Raw genomic sequence first — 18,928 nt, 5'->3', positions numbered from 1 at the left:
AATGCAGCTTTTATCATGCAATGGCTTGTCTCATTCATGGAATTTTATGGGAGGGGGTGGAGATGTCATTGTTCCACTTGTAATCCTTGTTCTATCCTTTTACTTAGCATATTGCATACCTTAAGGAGGAAAGATAAAATAGCTTCTATACAATGTCTTTTGATTGGTAGCACTAGGAGTGGACTGTCAGGAAGCACTCTGTATTTGTAGATTTCTGCAATTCCTGAAAGCATAGGTGCTTGGCTGTATTTTGGACTCTTTTGCAAGGCTACTTAGTTCATGGGATAATAAGGAAAGGAAAGAAGCATTTCATGGTGAGAGACCATGGGCTGTATAAATGTAGATTATTGAGAAGGGACTGAATAATGGTACAGTTGTGGTTTCCTGATCACCAGTTTGTGTGACCAGGAACCTCGGAAATGATAAAGCTTGTCTTTGCATGATCTCACATTCATTTGCCTAACCACAAAACACAAAATGTGATGCCTTGTAGTTTATGTGTCTTTGACTGGAAAATTCTTTTTCTTTTGAGATGGCTGTGTGGAATAAACTCAGTGTTGCCTGGCTTTTCCAGGTGGATGGGTTCACAGAGAGTGGTGCAGACTTCTGACATCTGTATCCTCAGGAAACTGGGGAATGAGCAAGAATCTCTTGTAACATAATGGGTAGCAAAGCTGTATTTAAATTCTTATTTATTCAGACTGAACTGCTGGCATGTGCTCTGTCTTCCTCTTTTGAACTGGATTTTCTCCAGACTTGAAGCAAAATTTCATCCTCCCATTCCTACAAAAGTAGCCTTCAGGTTCCACTGTATACAGAGGGGTTCAGTCCCAGGTATGTTTACATAGGAGCAAAGCCTTATAATGGAAAGAGATTTATGTCTACCAAGAAGGAAGCCACATTGAAATCAATGTGACTTACTCTGAGGTAAGTCAACACAGTATTGCAGCCTCATGTGACAGTGGAAATGATGTTTACTGGAACCAGAATGATATCCCCATGAGAGCAATGTGCTTCATCATGCAATGGTAGCTGTCACTAGAATGAATTTTGAAAATTGGAGTATGGGAGAGGGTTGTGAAAGAAAATGGTTTATTCTACCATGCTATGTGATGCTGTAGTACTGTTATTTCAAATTAGAATTCCTACCAGATGGTAACTTAACATGAGCTCTTTATCTCTCCAAACGCTTTAACAACCTCCTTCAGTCGGATTGCATGTATGGTGACTTCTTCCTTTTAACTATGCTTCCAGCGTGTGACCAAAAGTAAAGTGGACGTCCTAATCCGTATCTGTGATTTGTGACTATGATCTAGAGTGACTGATAATAGTATACAGTAGGGAGAAATCGAAGGGAGTAACATTGTTCAGCTGAGTCATGGGAGTGTGGAGACAACTGGTTTTATTTTATTTATATTATTACATTTATATCCCACTCAAGTTTCCTCTGGCAAGGAACTCAAGGTGGCGTGCATGGCTGTGCTCCTTTCTGTTTAACCCTTGCAACAACCCTGTGAGGTAGGTGAGGCCAAGAGTCAGCAACTGGCCCAAAATAACCCAGTAAGTTTCATGGCTGAAAGGAGGCCAGAACTTGAACTCCCAGGTCCTAGCCCAGCATTCGAACCTCTGCATGACACTGGCTGTAGGTCTGAGAAAATGTAACATTTAGGGGTAGCAGATGGAGAATGTAGATCTTTGGAAGTACAGACATGAGCAGCAAAACAGAGTTATGTCTGATGGCTACATATTTTCTTCTTTGTCTAGAGTAGTTGATCCTAGAATGGGGGTAGGAGGTGCTTAAGATGTGGATCAGGCGCCTTGCACTAAATCTAGAGCATAAAATAAAGAAAAGACTCATGTCTGTTTTGCCTTGGAGGAGAGAGAGAATGTTATAAAGCAGAGGGAAGTGCACCATGGGGATTAACAGATCATGGGATTAACAGAACATGGAACATGAAAGGCTATGGTTGCAGTCCTATATTTACCTGGGAGTAACTCTCCTTGAACTCAGAGCTTTGAGTTAAAATTGCGACAAAAAGATTTCTGTGCTTAATACAGTGAGATAGTTCTTTTGGATTTTTTTAAAAAATGTGTGTGATGTGGCTCCAGCGAACCTCTGGTGTAGAGAGAGTGGAAATGGGGTCAGAACACCGCTTCACTTTAGGCAGAAAGGCCTAACTGCAATGTAACCGCATCATGAAGAATGGGCAGGACTTTAGCAGCAGTGTGGCTTCTGTTCGAAATATTCCTTCTTTTGTGACTAGCATGGTGTAGTGGCTAAGAGTATCAGACTGGGACTCAGGCAGTCTGGGTTCTAGTCCTCATTCAGCCATGGAGCCAACTGGGTGACTTTGGGCAAGTCACAGACTCTTAGCCCAACCTACCTCACAGAGTTGTTGTGGGGATAAAATTGAGAGCAGGAGGAAGAGAGTGAAGTAAGCTGCTTTGAATTCGGTGTAAGAAAAAGCACAGAATAGAAGTCAAATAAATCACTCCCTGCTTTGTGCATTTATGGCATGGTGAGGGAATAGATATTGATTTTTTTTGAGAACTCTACTTTTTGAGAGAGTGATTATTTTGAGAACTACTTTTTTGAGAAAAGTAGACTGATAAATTAGCAATTGGAAGCTGGACTAGAATAAAATTTCAGGCCAGCATCAGAATTTGAAGTGCCAATCATGTTCAGATCTTTTGTGTTCATTTTCCTAGTACCTCTAGGTCCTAGTATCAGTGCCATCAGGCCTCTAGAAGGCCTAGCAGCCAAGCATCCCAGATTTTTTTCTAGGCTTTGATAGAAAATCTGAAGCAAATGCTGCTTTGTCTCACTCACTTAGGACCTACAGCACTTAACTGTGCTCTTTTTTTTCTCACAGGCTGTCCTGTTTCACTTAAACTGAGCTTTATGGACTTGTACATGATGAATTGCGAACTCTTGGCAACGTGCAGTGCCCTTGGCTTCTTGGAGGGAGACACATACCACAAAGAGCCAGATTGCTTAGGTGAGAGACCTGGGGTGGAGGAATGTATATTGGAGGTTGAAATGGGAGCTGTGTCTGTTGCAAGCTGTGTGACTCTTGAACTGGGATCCCTGAGCTATAAAAGAGGAGAAAATGGAGTTGGATGTTTTTATTATGTATTTTTAGAAATATTTAAGTTAGAAGCCTTGCACTAGTTGCTTATCTTTGGATGCCTCCGCCCCTCAAAGCAACAGTCTGACTGGATTTGCACTGCACAGCGACTCCATTTGGATAACACATGATGAGTTGTCATGTTGCCTGGAATAAGCAGTTTCTCACAGGATGGTATTCTTTAGTAACAAGCCACCCTGATCAACCATGGCATATTCTAAGGGTTGTGAGTTATGATGTCCTTTAAGCCCAGCAGAGCAATTGCATCATGGGGTACAGGGATTGCCTAGCCAGCCACTCAGCAAAAAGGGCAAGAGCCACTGCGGCTCCTCAAAATCTTGCCCATGGTGGCACAGCTGACAGGCCTTCCAGTAGTGTCCAAGCAGCACTTTAGGGCAACTGTTGCCAGCTCATCACTTTTTCCAAGCCCTAGAGAATTTAGCAATTGTGTTTGTGGGTTGTGTGTGTGTGTGTGTGTGTGTGTGTGTTTTTTTTTCCAGTCTTTTGCAAGTGCACAGGAACATCCTTCAAGCTGTCAGATATTTGCAGTTTTAACTGGTTGATTTCCTTGTCTTTTTTCAGCTGACAAAGGGAGTGACAAAGTGAAGTAGGTAATGAACTGACAAAGTGAAACTGCCTATAGGCAGCTTGGCTCACAGTTACCTAGCTGTTTATTGAAAAGCACTAATAAAGGGAGAAGCTGGTCAGGGAGACACCATTACTGCCTTAGCAGTGTAATCCTCTAAATCTTACATGTACAACCAACACTTCTCAGTGCCCTCCAGCTTTTCATCACTTCCCTGAATCTGCAGCTTCTCCAGAAAGGGTGGGGAGGGTACCAACTTCCCTCTCCAAACTTCTCAGCTTCTCTTTTGGAGCACTTTTTGCTGTGGTTACTGCAGTTCTCTGAAAGTTCTAAAACAACAACTGCCCTGAGAAGGCAGCCGAATGAATGGGATGAGTGTAAATATTAATTAATTGTTCAATTACTTCAGGTGCACCCCCTTTTACTTCTCAGCCACTAAATTTGCATATATTTCTGCAGTGGGGTAACCTTTGGAATCACCTTAACTGCAGTACAGAGCGCTCTAAAAAGGAGCCATGAAAATGGAGTAGGATTATCTCTCTCTTTTCTGGAATGGCTGAAGACTTGGAAGTGATCAAAAGGTGGAGGGCACTGAAATTTGTTGGTTCAACACTAACAGTGGTAAGGGCAAAGGGGTGATGCTACTCTTCTCTCCTTTTGGAGCTCTGACATTCACTGCTTTTCCCCCTTTATAGGTACTTTTTGGTTGACTGCTAGGCAAGTTGCACAGATTTGCCTGTAGAAAATCTCAGCTTTTCAGTCTGTTTTCTATGCCACTTTGCTGTTCTCTTGGGTAGCTGAAATGAACAAGGAAATGGACTAGGCAAGAGTGTATTTATTGACAGCAGCAAGTGCACTTCTGCATAATTTCAACAAACCCAAGACAAAACTAATAGCAATTAAAAAATTACAAGTGCAGTTGTACAATTATCTGGGCCCAGAGAAAAACTCAAGCCCAGCTGCACATTTTTGAGGCTCCAAAAAGAAAAAAAAACAGCAAAAGAAATGCAGTAGCAGGTATTGGGAGGCTGAGAAAAGATGGGATACCAGCTGCTGGACTGAGAGGGAAGGAGCAGGAGAACAAACTGTGCAGAGCCCTGTCATCTGTCTCACCAGGTAGCTTAAGGGTAGAGTAGCATTGCGAGTGGTGTGAATGTGGCCCCTGTCTTGCTGTTAAGGTATTGAAGTCCCTTCCTGATGCGTTAGTGCTTTAGAGGGTGGGATGGGAGCATCACATGCTCTTGCTTCACACCCGCTTCCTTGCCCCTCCCACGTGGCCTGTATCCAGAGAGCGTGAAGGACTTGATCCGCTACCTTCGTCATGAGGATGAGACTCGGGATATCCGGCAACAGCTGGGAGCAGCACAAATCCTGCAGAACGACCTGATCCCTATCATCATCCAGTACCCCCAGGAGAAACAGCTCTTTGATGCTATTATCAGGTAACTGGGTTGGGGGAGCAGTGGCTGGCTCTAATCAGTATAATGCAAGGGTGGGCAGCTTCCGCCAACTGGATGTTTTGGGTGATGGAAACTGTAGTCCAAAACTTCTGGAAGGCCCCATGTTGTCCACTGTTTTACGAAAGCTTAATCATGAGGGATGTGTGTAGCTGATGACAATGTCGAAATGAAATTGGTAGCAGTCCAGGGTGTGGCAGCACCTTCTTTCTGAGCATGGCTTTATTAAATGATCTGAGCAAATGGGTCTTCTTTAAAATGCATCCCATAATTAAGAATTTGTTGGATCTTAACAGAGCCCCAGGGAAAGTGTACATATACTCAGTCCACTTGGGTTTAGAGTGCTCCTGATAATATGTGCAAGTCCTCACCCTTTCTTCTCACCCCCACTCTGCATCAAAAGAATAGATTAACTAGTAGAAACCTCAGCTCTGTAACTTCTGTCTAGTAGCCCAGGTTTTGCACCAGTATCTTATTGAAGTTGAAGCTTGGTTTGGACTTGAGTTATTTTGCAATAATTGACAGGTCGTCTCTTTGCTTCCTCCTTTTTCCCTTCTAGGTTAATGGTAAATCTTACCCAGCCAGCTGTTCTCTGCTTTGGCAAACTCCCCCAGGATGCCAGCTTCCGACATCACTTCCTACAAATCGTCTCTTACCTGCAGGCTTACAAAGAAGTGAGTAGGTGGTGCTGCCCCCTCCTTTGTTCCAGTTGTTTCTGGGATAGTGAGACCATAAAGAAATGCCTCATGGCTTTTAGAGGGGCACTATTCTTGTAGTCATTTGGAAGGACTTTCAGCTTAAAGTTTTACCCCATTCAGACTGAAGATCATAGGTGGGAGGACAGGGGGAAACTGCAGCCTTCTTGAATTCAGCTTTCAGCATCCATGACCACTGGTCATACGGACTGTAGTGAAGTGTCCAACATCCAGAGATCTACCTTCCTTTTTTTTTTACTATCTAGCCATCTTTTTAGGATCTTCCTCCTTGCTGTGTTGAAGTTGCACTCTTTCTTTCCCAGGGGAACTGATAAACTTTCTTTCCTATCTGTAGGCGTTTGCCAATGAAAAGATATTTGGGGTGCTGAGTGAGAAACTGTATGACTTGCTGCAGCTGGTGAGTGTGTTGCAAAGGAGCTCGGACATGCAGGTTCTCAATCCACATATCATTATGCTTTATATTTTTCACTGATATTGCCCTGGCCTTTTGGCTCAAGAATCCATTTTGTTCTGTAAGAAGCCACAGAGCTGTAGGTGTGGAAAGCTGCCAAAAATGACAATATCCTGGAAGTTGGCTTCATGGACAGAGTTACTGTGTAGGTGCTTCCTTGGTTGATTAGGTTCCCATGAGTCTGCTGAATGCAAATGTTGGCCTGACTGTCAAACCGCAACCTGGTTAATCTGCGAGGGCACCTTTAAAAATTGGCCATTCCAGAGTCTTGATGGAAATGTGGCCCAATTTTAAAGTCTCACAAGTGTATGAGTTTAGATAACATTTGGCCATCCCAACCCTCTTTTGGCTGTCCCTCTTGGTTCATCTCTGAGAAGTAGCCAGGGTCCTCTTGGCTTCCAAAATAGTTCCTTATGATCTTCCTCTAGCATAATCCCCTGCTCCGCTCTGGTGCGTAGAGCACATTTCCGGGGCCAAGTCCCTTCTTCTTTTTATTGAACCACTTTGTTGCCTCATTTGCCTGGAGAAACCAATTTCTCTTTTACACATAGAAAGCTTTACTGCGTGGGAAATTGCACAGTCGTTCCAAATATGGATTCCATACATAACACAGCACCACTTATGAGATCCCTCCTTCCATTTTGGGTACATTGCAGGGAACTGCAACTTACAAATTGTCATTTTTGAGTCCAATGGTAATGGTCAGAGAGGGAATCTGTAGCATTATCTGCCACCAAGTTTCTTGAGCCAAATGCAACCATTTTAGTCACCTTTTAAACCTTTTTGGGGAATTCTTGTCTAGTACATTCCTTGCCTGTTTTTTCCAGTCTCCCTGCCTCTATCCCCATGTTACTGTTTTGACTGGTTTAGTCAGAGACCTAAGGAGAAGCCCCATTCTAAAACTCCAAGTTCAGACTCTTTATAAACCAAATTGTGTTGTCTCCGGGCTTAGAACCCAGTGATCCACCCGTGGTTTATTCTAGGGTTAACTGCAGGGTTGTTGGTCCCCTAAACAGCCCAGGGCTCAAGGGTTGCACATCATGCTCAGCAGTCTATGACTAGGCTTATCACAGGGTGTTGATTGAAAACAGACACAAGGAACACACAGGGGGCTGTGTACATGGCAAATTGTGGGTTGAATGCAAACTGGGTCAGTGTATATGGGGATCTTATATAATGATCTGTCCATTCCTTCCTCAGGACTGGGAACAGCGTCAAGAGGAGGATAACCTCTTAATTGAGCGCATCCTACTTCTGGTGCGCAATGTGCTGCATGTTCCAGCTGATCCCGATGAGGAAAAGGTACTTGTGTGAGGGCAGGTGCTTGGATGCGGTTGGACTGATACCCATCTAGGGCTCTGCATGAAACCATGGAAGAACCAGTGCTGGAGGGTTCACGGTGCTTCACATGCACCATCTCTAGACACTTGCAATAGCTGCTGCTGTACTGCTCCCCCTGTTGCAAGGGTGGGACTTGGCTGGGTGACTGTCACTTGCCTAAGCCATCATCTGAACCAGAGGCTAAGCTGCAGCTAAGCCTCGGTCACTGACCAGTCAAAGAAAGAGGGAATGAGTTGTGCTAGCTGCATGTGAGAGCCTTATCTCCTTCTGTAAAGTTACAAAACTGAGAGCTATATTTTGAAAAATACTCCTTTGAGCTGCGTTTTGAAAAATCCTCCTTTGTTGCTGGCTTCCTCAGTCCTTGCAGCCATGCTTGTATTGGTGGTGGTGTAGATTTCCATGTGCAGGCAGAGTTTAGTCAGTGAGACACCTCTTCTGCCATGTGGTGTCAGTTAGAGTATACATTGCGTTCTATTTCTTGACACCGCAGTTCATTCCCAAATCCTTACCTTATTTTGAAGGACCTTGGAATGTGTGTTGGAATGTAGTTTGAAAACTGCTGTTGGAGATTGGCTTTCTTCTAGGCAACCAGTGGGGTTCTCCCCTCCCTCCCTTGAAGGAAGGTCCTCCTTCAGTATGAGAGCCCCAGTGCCCTAGAGGACTCAAGCCCCGACGTTCTCTTCCACAGAGCATCGATGATGATGCAAGCACCCATGATCGTGTGTTATGGGCCATGCACATAAGTGGCATGGATGACCTGCTGAAGTTCTTGGCCAGTTCCCAGAGTGAGCAGCAGTGGAGCCTGCACGTGCTGGAGATCATTTCCCTTATGTTTCGGGACCAGGTAAGCAAACAAGTGGAGCTGGGGCTGAGAAGCTGGTCTGAGCAAGGCAACTGATTTCTTCAGGTGGCTTCTAAGTACCTGGTGGGTCGCCAATTGGCTTGCCTGTTGAAGAAAGGGCATTGGAAGCAGTTTCCATGTTGGAAGTGGAAATGAATCCTCAGGAATGTCATGGCATTCAAATAGCTGTCAAAAGGAAGGGGAGGAAATGGGAAGGTTGCGTATTGATATAAGAGGGAGATGGCAAGAAGTTCCCCTCTAAATGTTGGAAGCTATGTGTGATGGCTTTGTGGTGCAGTGGAGTAGAAAACAGAGGTCATTAACAGTAAAAGGGAGGAAATCAAAGACAAATTTGATTCATGGGTATTATGCCTTCAGTTACTACGTGCTTACATAATAGAAACCAAAGGATGTCTTGAGAATACTCAGGTTGTCTGTTGTCTGAGATTGCAATGGGTTAATTGGTTGAAACTAACATGGCTGTTCCCATGTTAATGTTTTACAATACCTCCATCAATGGAAGTGTTCAAGCAGAGATCAGACAGCCATCTTGTTAAAGTGCTTTAAATTGGATTCCTGCCCTCCACAAAGGGTTGCAGTTGATGGCCTAAGGGACCCTTCCAAATCCTGATTCAGAACCTTCTCCAAATTGATGCTTGGAAATGAGGGAGATGGATCAGACTAACTAATGCAGCTTTGGCTGACTTATTCTCGTCTGAGATGGAATTCTGTGGAGCTGTTTGGATCAATGTTGCTTGGGTTTTAGAAGGCCACTAAAAACAATGTCCCCCATAGAAACCAGAGCAGCTGGCAGCCACAGGGCAGGGCTGCTCAGCCAAGGACCGAGTCGCAGATGTAGCAGAGCTGGAGGTCCTGAGGCAGAAAGAACTGGCTGAGAAGAAGAACCGTGTATTCCAGCGGAGCAGCAGGTGAGGGTCAATAAGGAGGCTGTGTTTGGGGCTTGCTATTGTCTTCTTCCTGAGGGTTGTGGATCACCTCGGTCACTGGACCATCCTAGATTCAGAGTCTCTTGTCAGGGACGTTCGGAGAAGGCTGTTTTGCATCCCCTACTTTCTCATTCTTTTTAACTGGAGATGCCAGAGATTGAACTTGGGACCTACTGCTTGCAAAGCACAAGCTTGGTGCTTGGCCCTTGTCTCTTCCCAGATGAACCTATGGGAATATCAGGAAGGGAAACCCCACCAAGAACTGCTTTGGGGAGGCCTCTCTTTCCTTATGAGTGCTGCCTGTTTCTGTTCCAGCCCTGATGTCCTATTAGCCTGAGTTCTGTAATCCCTCACCTGTCCTGGGGCCCTGGTATATCTGGGGAAGCAGTACTGCCCCTGTTCCTGACAGCTCCACAACCTTGAGTATCATGCAAAAAGAGGCAGGAAGTACTGCATAGATGAGCAAGCTCTTGGTTGATTCTGACAGTGGGCTACCACCGCAAGTACTGTGCACGGGTGGTGAATCACACTTGGCCTGTGAATTGTGAATGGGCATTCAGACTGTGAGTAGTAGAATGGGAGAGTGGAGGAGTGCAAAGAAGTAGTTTGGGAGGCACTGACGTCCCACCCTGCAGTTATTTTACCTTTGATCTTTTCAGTCAGGCACTGTGTATATACCTACATGCCTTGCTTCACAAAGCCTGAGCGTTAGAACTGTGCTTAAAACAGGGAGATAGAGAGGGAGACATGACAGTAGATATTCTCTGCCTGAGACTCTAGGCAGCCACTGGCAGTCAGATAATCCGTGGACTGGGGGACAGATCATCTCAGTTGTCCAAGACAGCTTCTTCTGTTTCTCTTTCAATCAAAATGTGCTGTTCTCCTAAGAAATGCTTCTATTTGGATGTCCATCCTCCCCTTCTTTTTTTCTGCGCTGCAGGCACTCTCGGTTTGGTGGCTGCTACATCATCCAAGGCTTGAAGTCTATTAGTGACAGAGATGTGGTGATACACAAGGGGCTACATAATGTAAGTCAATTTAAGGCGTTGTGCATTGTGCACGGGGTCTGGGAGGGCTGGGATTTGTTTGTCTACTATAATTGTACCATGAAAGCGTGGAATGCTGTGGGCAGACACAGTGATTGCATTCACATGTCACAACAACAACCCCACATGGTTTCCCTGGTGTGCAGGTTTTTGCTTGGATGTGTCTGACAGGCAATTAAGTGGTTTCTACACTAGCATAGTTTCTACCCTCCTCTCCCAGTCCTCCTGCTGTTCGCATGTATCCAATCAGCTGACATGCCTGAAATGAAAGCCATGCTAGATGGCTGGAGCAGCTCTTGCAGCAGCTGCCACCCTTTCCAGGGAGTCTGTGGTAACGGTGTAACAGGTCTGTAGAAACCATGATTCCTCGTTCCAGTGATCAGAGAAACCATGATGAAGCACAGAAACCATAGAACAGATTGTTGTTTCTTATTGCACTTTCTAAAAGCCAAATGTACCAGGTTGGAATACTGTTACAGGGTTCAGATGACACAACAGACCACCCTGTACAAGAAACCGCAATGGCTAATCATGTCATGCAAGCCTTCCCATTACCTAGTTTGCTCTGAAGTCTCTACCACACATTTGTAGCCCTAAAGTTTGCTTGTGGCTGTTCTGGCAACATGAGATTTGGATTAAGAGAAAGTGTTTCTACTCTCAAATTCCTTAATCATGAGTTGATTTTTTGCCACATCTATAATTGTTTATGACCAGCCAGTGGAACTTCCCAAACCTTGTTATTTACACACTTTAGAGTGTCATATAATTTGTTTGATTTTCTGAAAGGGAAACTAGATTTGTCATGTATGTGGTACATAGAAAGCTCCTGTAACACTCAAACAAAGCAGTACTTCTGGAAAAAATATACAGCACTGTCTAACACACATGCTCTTCATAATCATTTTCCACAATTAAATAGATTGGTCATTTTGATTCCTGGGATCTAGCAGGAGGAGGAGGCTATAGTAAGCCAAGTTTTTCTGTACAGTTTCATTTTCTTTCTCATTGGTGGAATCATATGGAGGCATATACTGAACCTGATATTCTCTAAGAATTTTAAACACATCATGATGTCCAAAGGGCAAAGCTTCATCTGTAGGAATGTTGTTTTGGGGAGGGAGGGGGGGATGGACACACCTTGCAGGCTTCCAGCAAGACTTCAGCTCCCTCTACACAACCTTCTGCAGCTGCTACATGCAATGCTGTCCAGGAATCACCAACTCTCCGCTCCATGTCCAAACTTGTTCCTTCAAATGTTGGTAAGTTTCAGAAGGGCAAGGGGGGCTAGAAGAGGGGGATGAGTGAGTGAGGTGTGAGGAGAGTGAAATAGATGCTTTCAATCAGAAAGTTCCAGTCTGTCAGCAGTTACAGTTAGTTGGAATCAGCCAGCAGTCTGCAAAATCTGAAGAGGCAGCCTTCTCTTTAGAATCCTAGATAGTGCCATGGAAGGAAGGCAGTTAGGATTCATATGGACAAAGGAAAAGAAGTAGAATACTTTTAGGACATACTAGTGACTAGGGAGAGTCAAAACCTAATATTGTCAAGTATTTATAAGGGTGTGAGAGAAAGAAGCTTACAGATACCTGAGTGTGGAAGAGAAAGGAGGATTTATGAGTGAGGAGTATTTGAAGGGAAAGAGCAAGATCAGAAGTCTTTATTATACATGGTGTTATTCACTAAGGAAATAAGTTACAGAACATCTTGAAACCAATATGCTTCTTGTACAAATAAAGTTTTATTTTGTTTATTGTTAATTCAGAGTCATAGGCTGTTTGAATACCAGGCTTTGACTCTCCCTAGTTGCCAAGATGCCCTCTAAGTGTTCTGCTTCCTTCTGAGGAATCTTAAATGCTTTTCACAGCACTACACAGGATCCAGTGAGAAGGCTGTCTCTTCAGACTCTGCAGATTTGCTGACTGACCAACGCTCTGACTGTTACCTGCTGGCTGCCTGACTGATAACTTTCTGTCTGAAGCCTCCTCTCTCCTCACACATTTCCAAGCCCCGCACAGACACTCAGAGTCACCAGAAAATCACCTCACTCACTGATCCCCCCTTTTTACCTCCCCCTTGCTCTTCTGAATCTTGCTTTCAAGATTTTAAGACCATTCAAAGAAACACAGTCTCACAACACTTCAAATCATTACATATCCCCCCTTTCTCCTTAAATGGAACACATCTCTTTTCCCAAAGAGTTGTGTGCAGCTTTCTCTGGCATAGGGAGTATTTTATAGTCTCTGTAGGTTCAAGTAAGTTCATTTCTCACTCTTCTGTGGTATTTAGTTTAAAGTCTTTGGTTCCTTTAACTCATGGTCCAGGGTTTTGTCCTCCTCCCTTTGGACTAAGGTCATTGCGACTTTGGTCTTCTCTGCTAGGTTGTTTGCTTCTACTGGACAATCAGTATTGTCAGTATTGTGTTTGATCCTGATTTCACATCTCAGTAAGTGTTGGCTATTATGTTATCTTTGCCTTTGATATATTGGGTGTTGATATTAAATTCTTGGATGTACCAAATTGTATTACTCTTAACTCAGAGTCACAGGCTGTTTAAACACCAGTGTCTCATCCAGTGGACCACATAGTCCAGTGAAGGACCCTTATAGCTTGGGCATAACACTGTGAGAGAAGTGAATAAGATTGGAATTAAATTCCTGGTGACAGCATTACATACTGAGAGAAAGAGAGGGGAACATCAAGAAGCTAAAGGTGCACCATGTCCACACAAATTAAAGGAAAGTACTAGTGACACGTATGTTTACATCCCACAAGCTGTCTACAGCTCCTCTCTTACTCTTCATAGCAGAGGCGCACAACCTGCAAGCCACGTGTAGTGCCCAGGTGCTTAGGTGCTTGTTGTGTGGTTGAAACTTCTTCCACCTACCAGTGATCCCAGAGCAGCTGGAACTGTTGATTCTGCACAGCTACTGTGTGTGCGTGTGCACGTTCCACTCTAGTATATGCACACGCATGTGTCTCTTCCTCTGCCCCACCCTTGGGGTCAAAAGCTTTCTGTGATGTGGTCTTACACTGAGATAAATGCTTTTCTGAATTTTCTTGGCCTGTCAGAACCTGGCTGTACTCGAAGTTCAGGTCTTTTCTTTCCTCCATTGCTACAAAAGGTTATAAGGTTTCTTTCTGAAAAACCCATGACTGCCAAAATGGTGGATTGTTTTGTTGTGTTCCTCCCTGTGTTTCCGTACATGATAATGCCAGCAGGACTTGTCCGTAGGTAGAGGAGTACTAGTTATGCCTTCATGCTCTCTCCCCACTGCCCCCAAACCTTGTCTGTGCTCCCTCCCCTTCCCGCACAGCTGAAGAACTACAGCCATGATCTGGGCAAGGAGGTCCATCGGGTGCCCAGGAGGCGCCAGCTCGCTCCTGACAGCGAGGGCACCCCTCGCCGCTCAGCCCTCAATGTGAGAATCTTCCTCAAGGAGTTCTGTGTGGAGTTCTTGGAAAACTGCTACAATCGACTCATGTATCTGGTGAAGGTAGGCATGAACTTCGTACTCTCTAAGGAAGCAGAGGCATGGCTAAGGGCAGGGTCTCCCAAGAGAGGGTGGAGAATAGTGCTGGGAATGAAGGGCAGTGCTGTGGAATGGACATTTTGGTTCCTGCATAGCAGGTCTTAGGTGTCATTAAAGGGCAGCTTATTGTCTGAAAAGCCCAAACAGCTGTTTCTTTGCCAGCTGTGCTTTGCATCTGAGGGCCTGCTCTGTGTCCCACCAGCTTAGAAGGTGTGCTTGGTGGAGCCAGCAGAGTGGGGCTTTCTTGGCAGCAGCACCCAGATAACAAAACTCCCTTCAGAAAGAAGCCTTCTGTTTCTTGAGTTTTTGAAGGGCAGCAAAACAGTTTTTATGCTGCCATGGCTTGAATCTGCATTAACCTAGTGCTGAGCAGTTTTGTGTTTTCATTTATAAATAAACAAATATTTTAAAAGTCACACATTTTGCAAAATAAGAAGAAGTGTGTCAGTTTATATCCTTGGTATGGAATTTGAGCTGTTCTGAATTAAGACTTCCGGGAGTTCAGTGTGTGCTTAAGAGGAGCACCAATGAGAAGGGATGCTACAGGATCAGCTACTGCCTTCCAACATGCTCACCTTTCTCCTTCCCTAGGATCACCTGGTTAGAGAGAAGGCTCAGCAGCATGATGAGACCTATTACTTGTGGGCCATAGCCTTTTTCATGGCATTCAACCGGGCCTGCTCTTTTCAACCTCAGCTGGTTTCTGAGACTGTTGGAGTCCGGACCTTCCATTTCATTGAGCAGAGTCTGACCAACTACTATGAAATGATGCTTATTGATAAGAAGGAGGCCACGTCTTGGTCCAGAAGGTAAGCTTATGGCTGTATGGAATGAATGGTCTTGTGGTTTTCCCATTCTTCCTTCAGCTGTGTGGCTGTGAACAAGTCCCACCGCTCTGTACCTCCAAGGGATTCTTGCCTCTCCTCCTCCCTTTCTTGTGTCCCAGGATGCATCTGGCTCTCAAGGCCTACCAAGAGTTGCTGATGACTGTGCATGAAATGGACCGCTCGCCAGATGAAGCTGTGCGCCACAGCAGCCACATCTTAAAGAGTGAGGGTTTTTCGTTATAAGTAATTACAAAACAAGCTTAGAAACCTGCAGTGCAATTTTCTGGAATAGTATTCTGGGTTTCCTGGCTATGCTAGGTAGGGATGTGCCAAGTCTCTCTGGAACCTGGTTCGTGCTTGCCCATTGAACTTCCAGTGTTTCTCCCTCCTTAAGGAAGAGAACTTAGCCTGGAAAAAGCCTGTGAGCGTTCACAGAACCCTGGTTGCACAACCAGAAATCTTCCCCAGTTGCCATTCCTGGCAACCAGCCTCCCTCCCCATGCACTGCTGCTGCCACCAGTGGCAACATGCAGGGAAAACGGGAGTGCAAGCAGGCGCGCCTGCCACCATTCCCAGTGACCAGCCATGGTGCTGCTTGCACAGTGCATGGGGCTCGATTCCTGGGGACCCTTGGGGCACTCGTCAGGGACTCTGGGCCACTGCAAAGCAGACTGGAATCCAAGAAGCCAGAAACCAGGAATCCAGAGGATCTTCCACCCAACGCAGATTCCTCACATATCCCTAGTGTTAGGACCCAGTGGCTGCTGTGTTCCACAAGTGAGGACTGTGTCTGTTTGGAAGCGGAGGGTAACTTAGGAAGGCTGGTATCCTTTGCAGGGAGGATGCAGTTGGCTGCCAAAGGTGTCCTTACTGATTACATGGACAGTGGACAGAAGAAAAGATGGTTGTCTCTCACTTCTGCTGCTCCTCAGCTCTTGCTGTCATCTCCCAAGGACCAGGCAGAGTTGGGAAGGAATCGAATTGCAAACTTTTCCTCCTATCATAGTTTCCTAGACAAGGAAATGCTGTCATTACTTGTAGGTCTGGCTCAAACCACTGACAGCCACTTTTATTTATTTACTTTCTCCCCTAGATAACATTTTCTATGTGATGGAGTACCGCGAGCTGTTCCTCACTCTTTTCCGTAAGTTCGACGAAACTAAGCAGCCCAGGTCATTCCTCAAGGACCTGGTAGAGACCACGCACCTTTTCTTGAAGATGCTGGAGAAATTTTGCAAGGGGAGGAGCAACCTAGTGGTCCAGGTATCTTGGTGTATGGGGGTCAGAAGATCTTATTTAATTACCATGAGAATGTTTTGGCCGAGATACCCCACTAATGTGTGGTTTTTATTTGCTTCATTTGTATCCTGCCCTTCCTCCAAGTAGTTAAGGGCAGTCCAAGGGTCCCTCTCTCCCTTGCATGTTATCCTCATAATGATTTATCAGGTCTGCTCATCTGATAGGGAGTAGCTGGACCAGAATCATCCAGAAAGTTTTGCAGCTGTGTGGGGATCTGAGCCTCTCTTTTCCATCCCTCTTCCAGCCTTCCCCCACCTAGTGCCCTCTATATGCATAGGTCTTTGATTCCTGGCAGCCCACATGCAGTATTTGTGCCATTTGGCCAGTCCAAAAAAATCAGGAGGGCCCCAGGCCAGGGAAGGCTATCTGAGTTCACCATTTAAAACACTACACACCATATCAGCAGGGGTAGGGCTACAAGGGTGTTACAGGGTGATTGTCCCACTGGAAACTAGTTTTTGGACTAATAAAATCCCTCTCCATTTCTGAGGTCCTAACTAGCTCAAAGCTTTGTATCCATTTTTTAAACTTGGTGTACTATTTTCCACATGTCTCAAGATAGCTTATAGAGTTAAAAGATTACTGTTCTAAAATACCAATGAGACAAAATGAATAATATTAGAAAAACCTATTAAAATTGCAGAATATTCAAATTTTGGCATCAAGTGTAGTGTGGTGGTTAGAGTGTTGACTAGTGCCCAGGAGAACCAAATTCGAGGCCCCACTCAGCCATGAACTAGCCTAAACTGCACTACTGCAATGCATTCTACATAGGGCTGCCCTTGAAGACTGTTTGGAAGGTGCAGCTTGTGCAAACTGAGGCAGCCAGATTATTAACAGGGACCAGACAATCTGAACATATAACACCAATTCTGGCCTGCTTGCATTGTCGGCCTATATGCTTCTGAGCCCAATTCAAGGTGCTGGTTTTGACCTATAAAGCCCTACATGACTTGGGACCATGATAACCGATGGAACAACTCTCTCGACCTCCGTCTGCTCTGACACTATGATCAAGTTCTGGGGCTCTTCCCCAGTTGCCACCTCTGAGAGAGACTTGGATGGTGGCCACAAGAAGAGCCTTTTCAGTGGTGGACCCCAGTTACAGAACGAGCTGCCCACTGAGGCCTTCCTGATGCCAATTTTACTACCATTTTGGTGCAAGGTAAAGAACGTGCCTCTGCTGAATTAGTTACTGAGTACTGCTGGTTGTTAGACAGGGTTTAACAGGGACTTTTCAGCATACAGTTTTGTTTTTCTATTTTTATTTGGTTTAAAATTTTGTATTACTAATTTTTATGTTTTAATTGGTATAATTTATATTGTTTTTAAATATGCTGTTGTGATCCACCCTGAGAGCTCTGGCTGTTGGGCAGTATAGAAATTAATTAAATAATTAAATAAATCACTGGCTGACTTTGGGCCAGTCACGAACTCTCAGCCTCACCTACCTCACAGAGTTGTTGCTCTGAGGATGACATGGAGGGAAGGAGAACCTTTTAAACTTCCTTGGGTTCCTTGCGAGAGCAAGAATGGGGGAAATTAATGTGGTGGTGATGATGTTCATCAAATATTCCCAGTTGTATCTTCATCATTTTTTCTACTTATCCTTCTTGAAGAGAAAGTCCTTTTGTTTTTAAGATCTGTGCTTTGTCATATGATTTTCCATCAAAATGGCTGTCAAAGCAGCTTACGGTTAGATAAGTAATGGCAGTATCATTTTAGAATTAATTAATGCAATATGTTCTGTCCAAACGAATGCAATTAAAACTAACAGCAGCAACCTAAACAGTCTGACACGCCTTCAAAGGCTCAGTTTTGGGGGAGGATTCTGAGACCAGAAGTGCTGGTCAGCCAGGCATGGTTTGAGAAGTGCTGGTCAGCAAGGCATGAACCACAACCATGAAGACTCTTGTTTCTGTTGCCCTGAGTTCACCTGAGGGTCAAAACCTGTGTGGGGAAGGATTCTGGGAATGTAACACTTCTCTCCCATGTTTCTCAAAGGCTGGCTCAAAGACAAAGTGACTTTTATTGCAGCAGAGCAAGAAATCCAAGAAGAAGAAGAAGAAGGCCCTGGCTCGCCATACTGGGTCAGATGTGCATTCCCATTCTCCCGAAGAGCTGGAGGAGATGTGGCCTAGGCTGGCTGAGCAAATCAAGAAATGCACAGAGGTAAGATCTTAGGCTTGGTGCAGGAGCCAGGATTTCTGGGTTTTGGTTTGTTTTTTTTAAACTTTCTCAAAGAAGGGGGATTTTCTCAGGTTTATATAGTGTATAACCAGATAATGGGACATGCAGGAAATAGGAAAGCAATTCTACATTCTGTATGGTGTCTTGTGTGCAAAGTCCTTTATGACCTTTGAGGAGGAAGTGAGCATAGCTCAGCTGCTGCAGCCATGCTCTCTATGTAGGACGGTGCAGGTTCAGTTCCTGTTATCGCAATAGATGTGAAAGAGGCTCTGCCTGAACCTCTGGAGCGCAACTGCCAGGCAGTGCGGAGTACTGGCCTAGATGCACCAGTGTTCTGGCATGGCACCCATGGTAGCTCCCAGTGATTCAGAATCTGCAAGTTTGATAATTTGAGCACACTAAAGAAGAGAAGCTCTGGCAAATTACAAGGGCCATTCCTCTCCTTCAGTTGATTTACAATAAAAACGTAGTATTTTGCAAAATGCAACTTTGTTACTTTTTAAAAATAAATATCACCCAGTGATGTGATGCTTAGGATGCTGACCTTTGTGCAAAGGCCAACAGTGCTTTGC

The 18,928-nt window shown here is 44.8% G+C and overlaps 1 protein-coding gene across 9 annotated transcripts in view; it reads left to right on the top strand.

Moving 5' to 3' along the window:
- Positions 1-18,928, top strand: part of TIMELESS (timeless circadian regulator) — a 57,752-nt gene that overhangs the window by 15,101 nt on the left and 23,723 nt on the right. For 8 of the 9 annotated variants that reach the window (XM_044421951.1, XM_044421950.1, XM_044421952.1 and 5 more), the window contains exons 2-14: positions 2,874-2,999; positions 5,003-5,156; positions 5,731-5,845; positions 6,222-6,284; positions 7,539-7,640; positions 8,368-8,523; positions 9,316-9,449; positions 10,408-10,495; positions 13,825-14,004; positions 14,632-14,849; positions 14,987-15,090; positions 15,961-16,130; positions 18,204-18,338. In XM_044421951.1, the coding sequence (XP_044277886.1) occupies positions 2,903-2,999; positions 5,003-5,156; positions 5,731-5,845; positions 6,222-6,284; positions 7,539-7,640; positions 8,368-8,523; positions 9,316-9,449; positions 10,408-10,495; positions 13,825-14,004; positions 14,632-14,849; positions 14,987-15,090; positions 15,961-16,130; positions 18,204-18,338 (1,716 nt within the window). In that variant the 5' untranslated portion in view covers positions 2,874-2,902. The remainder of the gene's footprint in view (positions 1-2,873; positions 3,000-5,002; positions 5,157-5,730; positions 5,846-6,221; positions 6,285-7,538; positions 7,641-8,367; positions 8,524-9,315; positions 9,450-10,407; positions 10,496-13,824; positions 14,005-14,631; positions 14,850-14,986; positions 15,091-15,960; positions 16,131-18,203; positions 18,339-18,928) is intronic. The other variant, XM_044421959.1, reaches the window with a different exon arrangement.

Source organism: Varanus komodoensis, unplaced genomic scaffold (assembly GCF_004798865.1).
Source record: "Varanus komodoensis strain SLA01 unplaced genomic scaffold, ASM479886v1 scaffold12, whole genome shotgun sequence".
In the NCBI taxonomy this organism is placed as follows: Eukaryota; Metazoa; Chordata; class Lepidosauria; order Squamata; family Varanidae; genus Varanus; species Varanus komodoensis.
The sequence above is the reverse complement of the archived record's forward strand: the minus strand, read 5'-3'. Positions and strand labels throughout refer to the sequence as shown.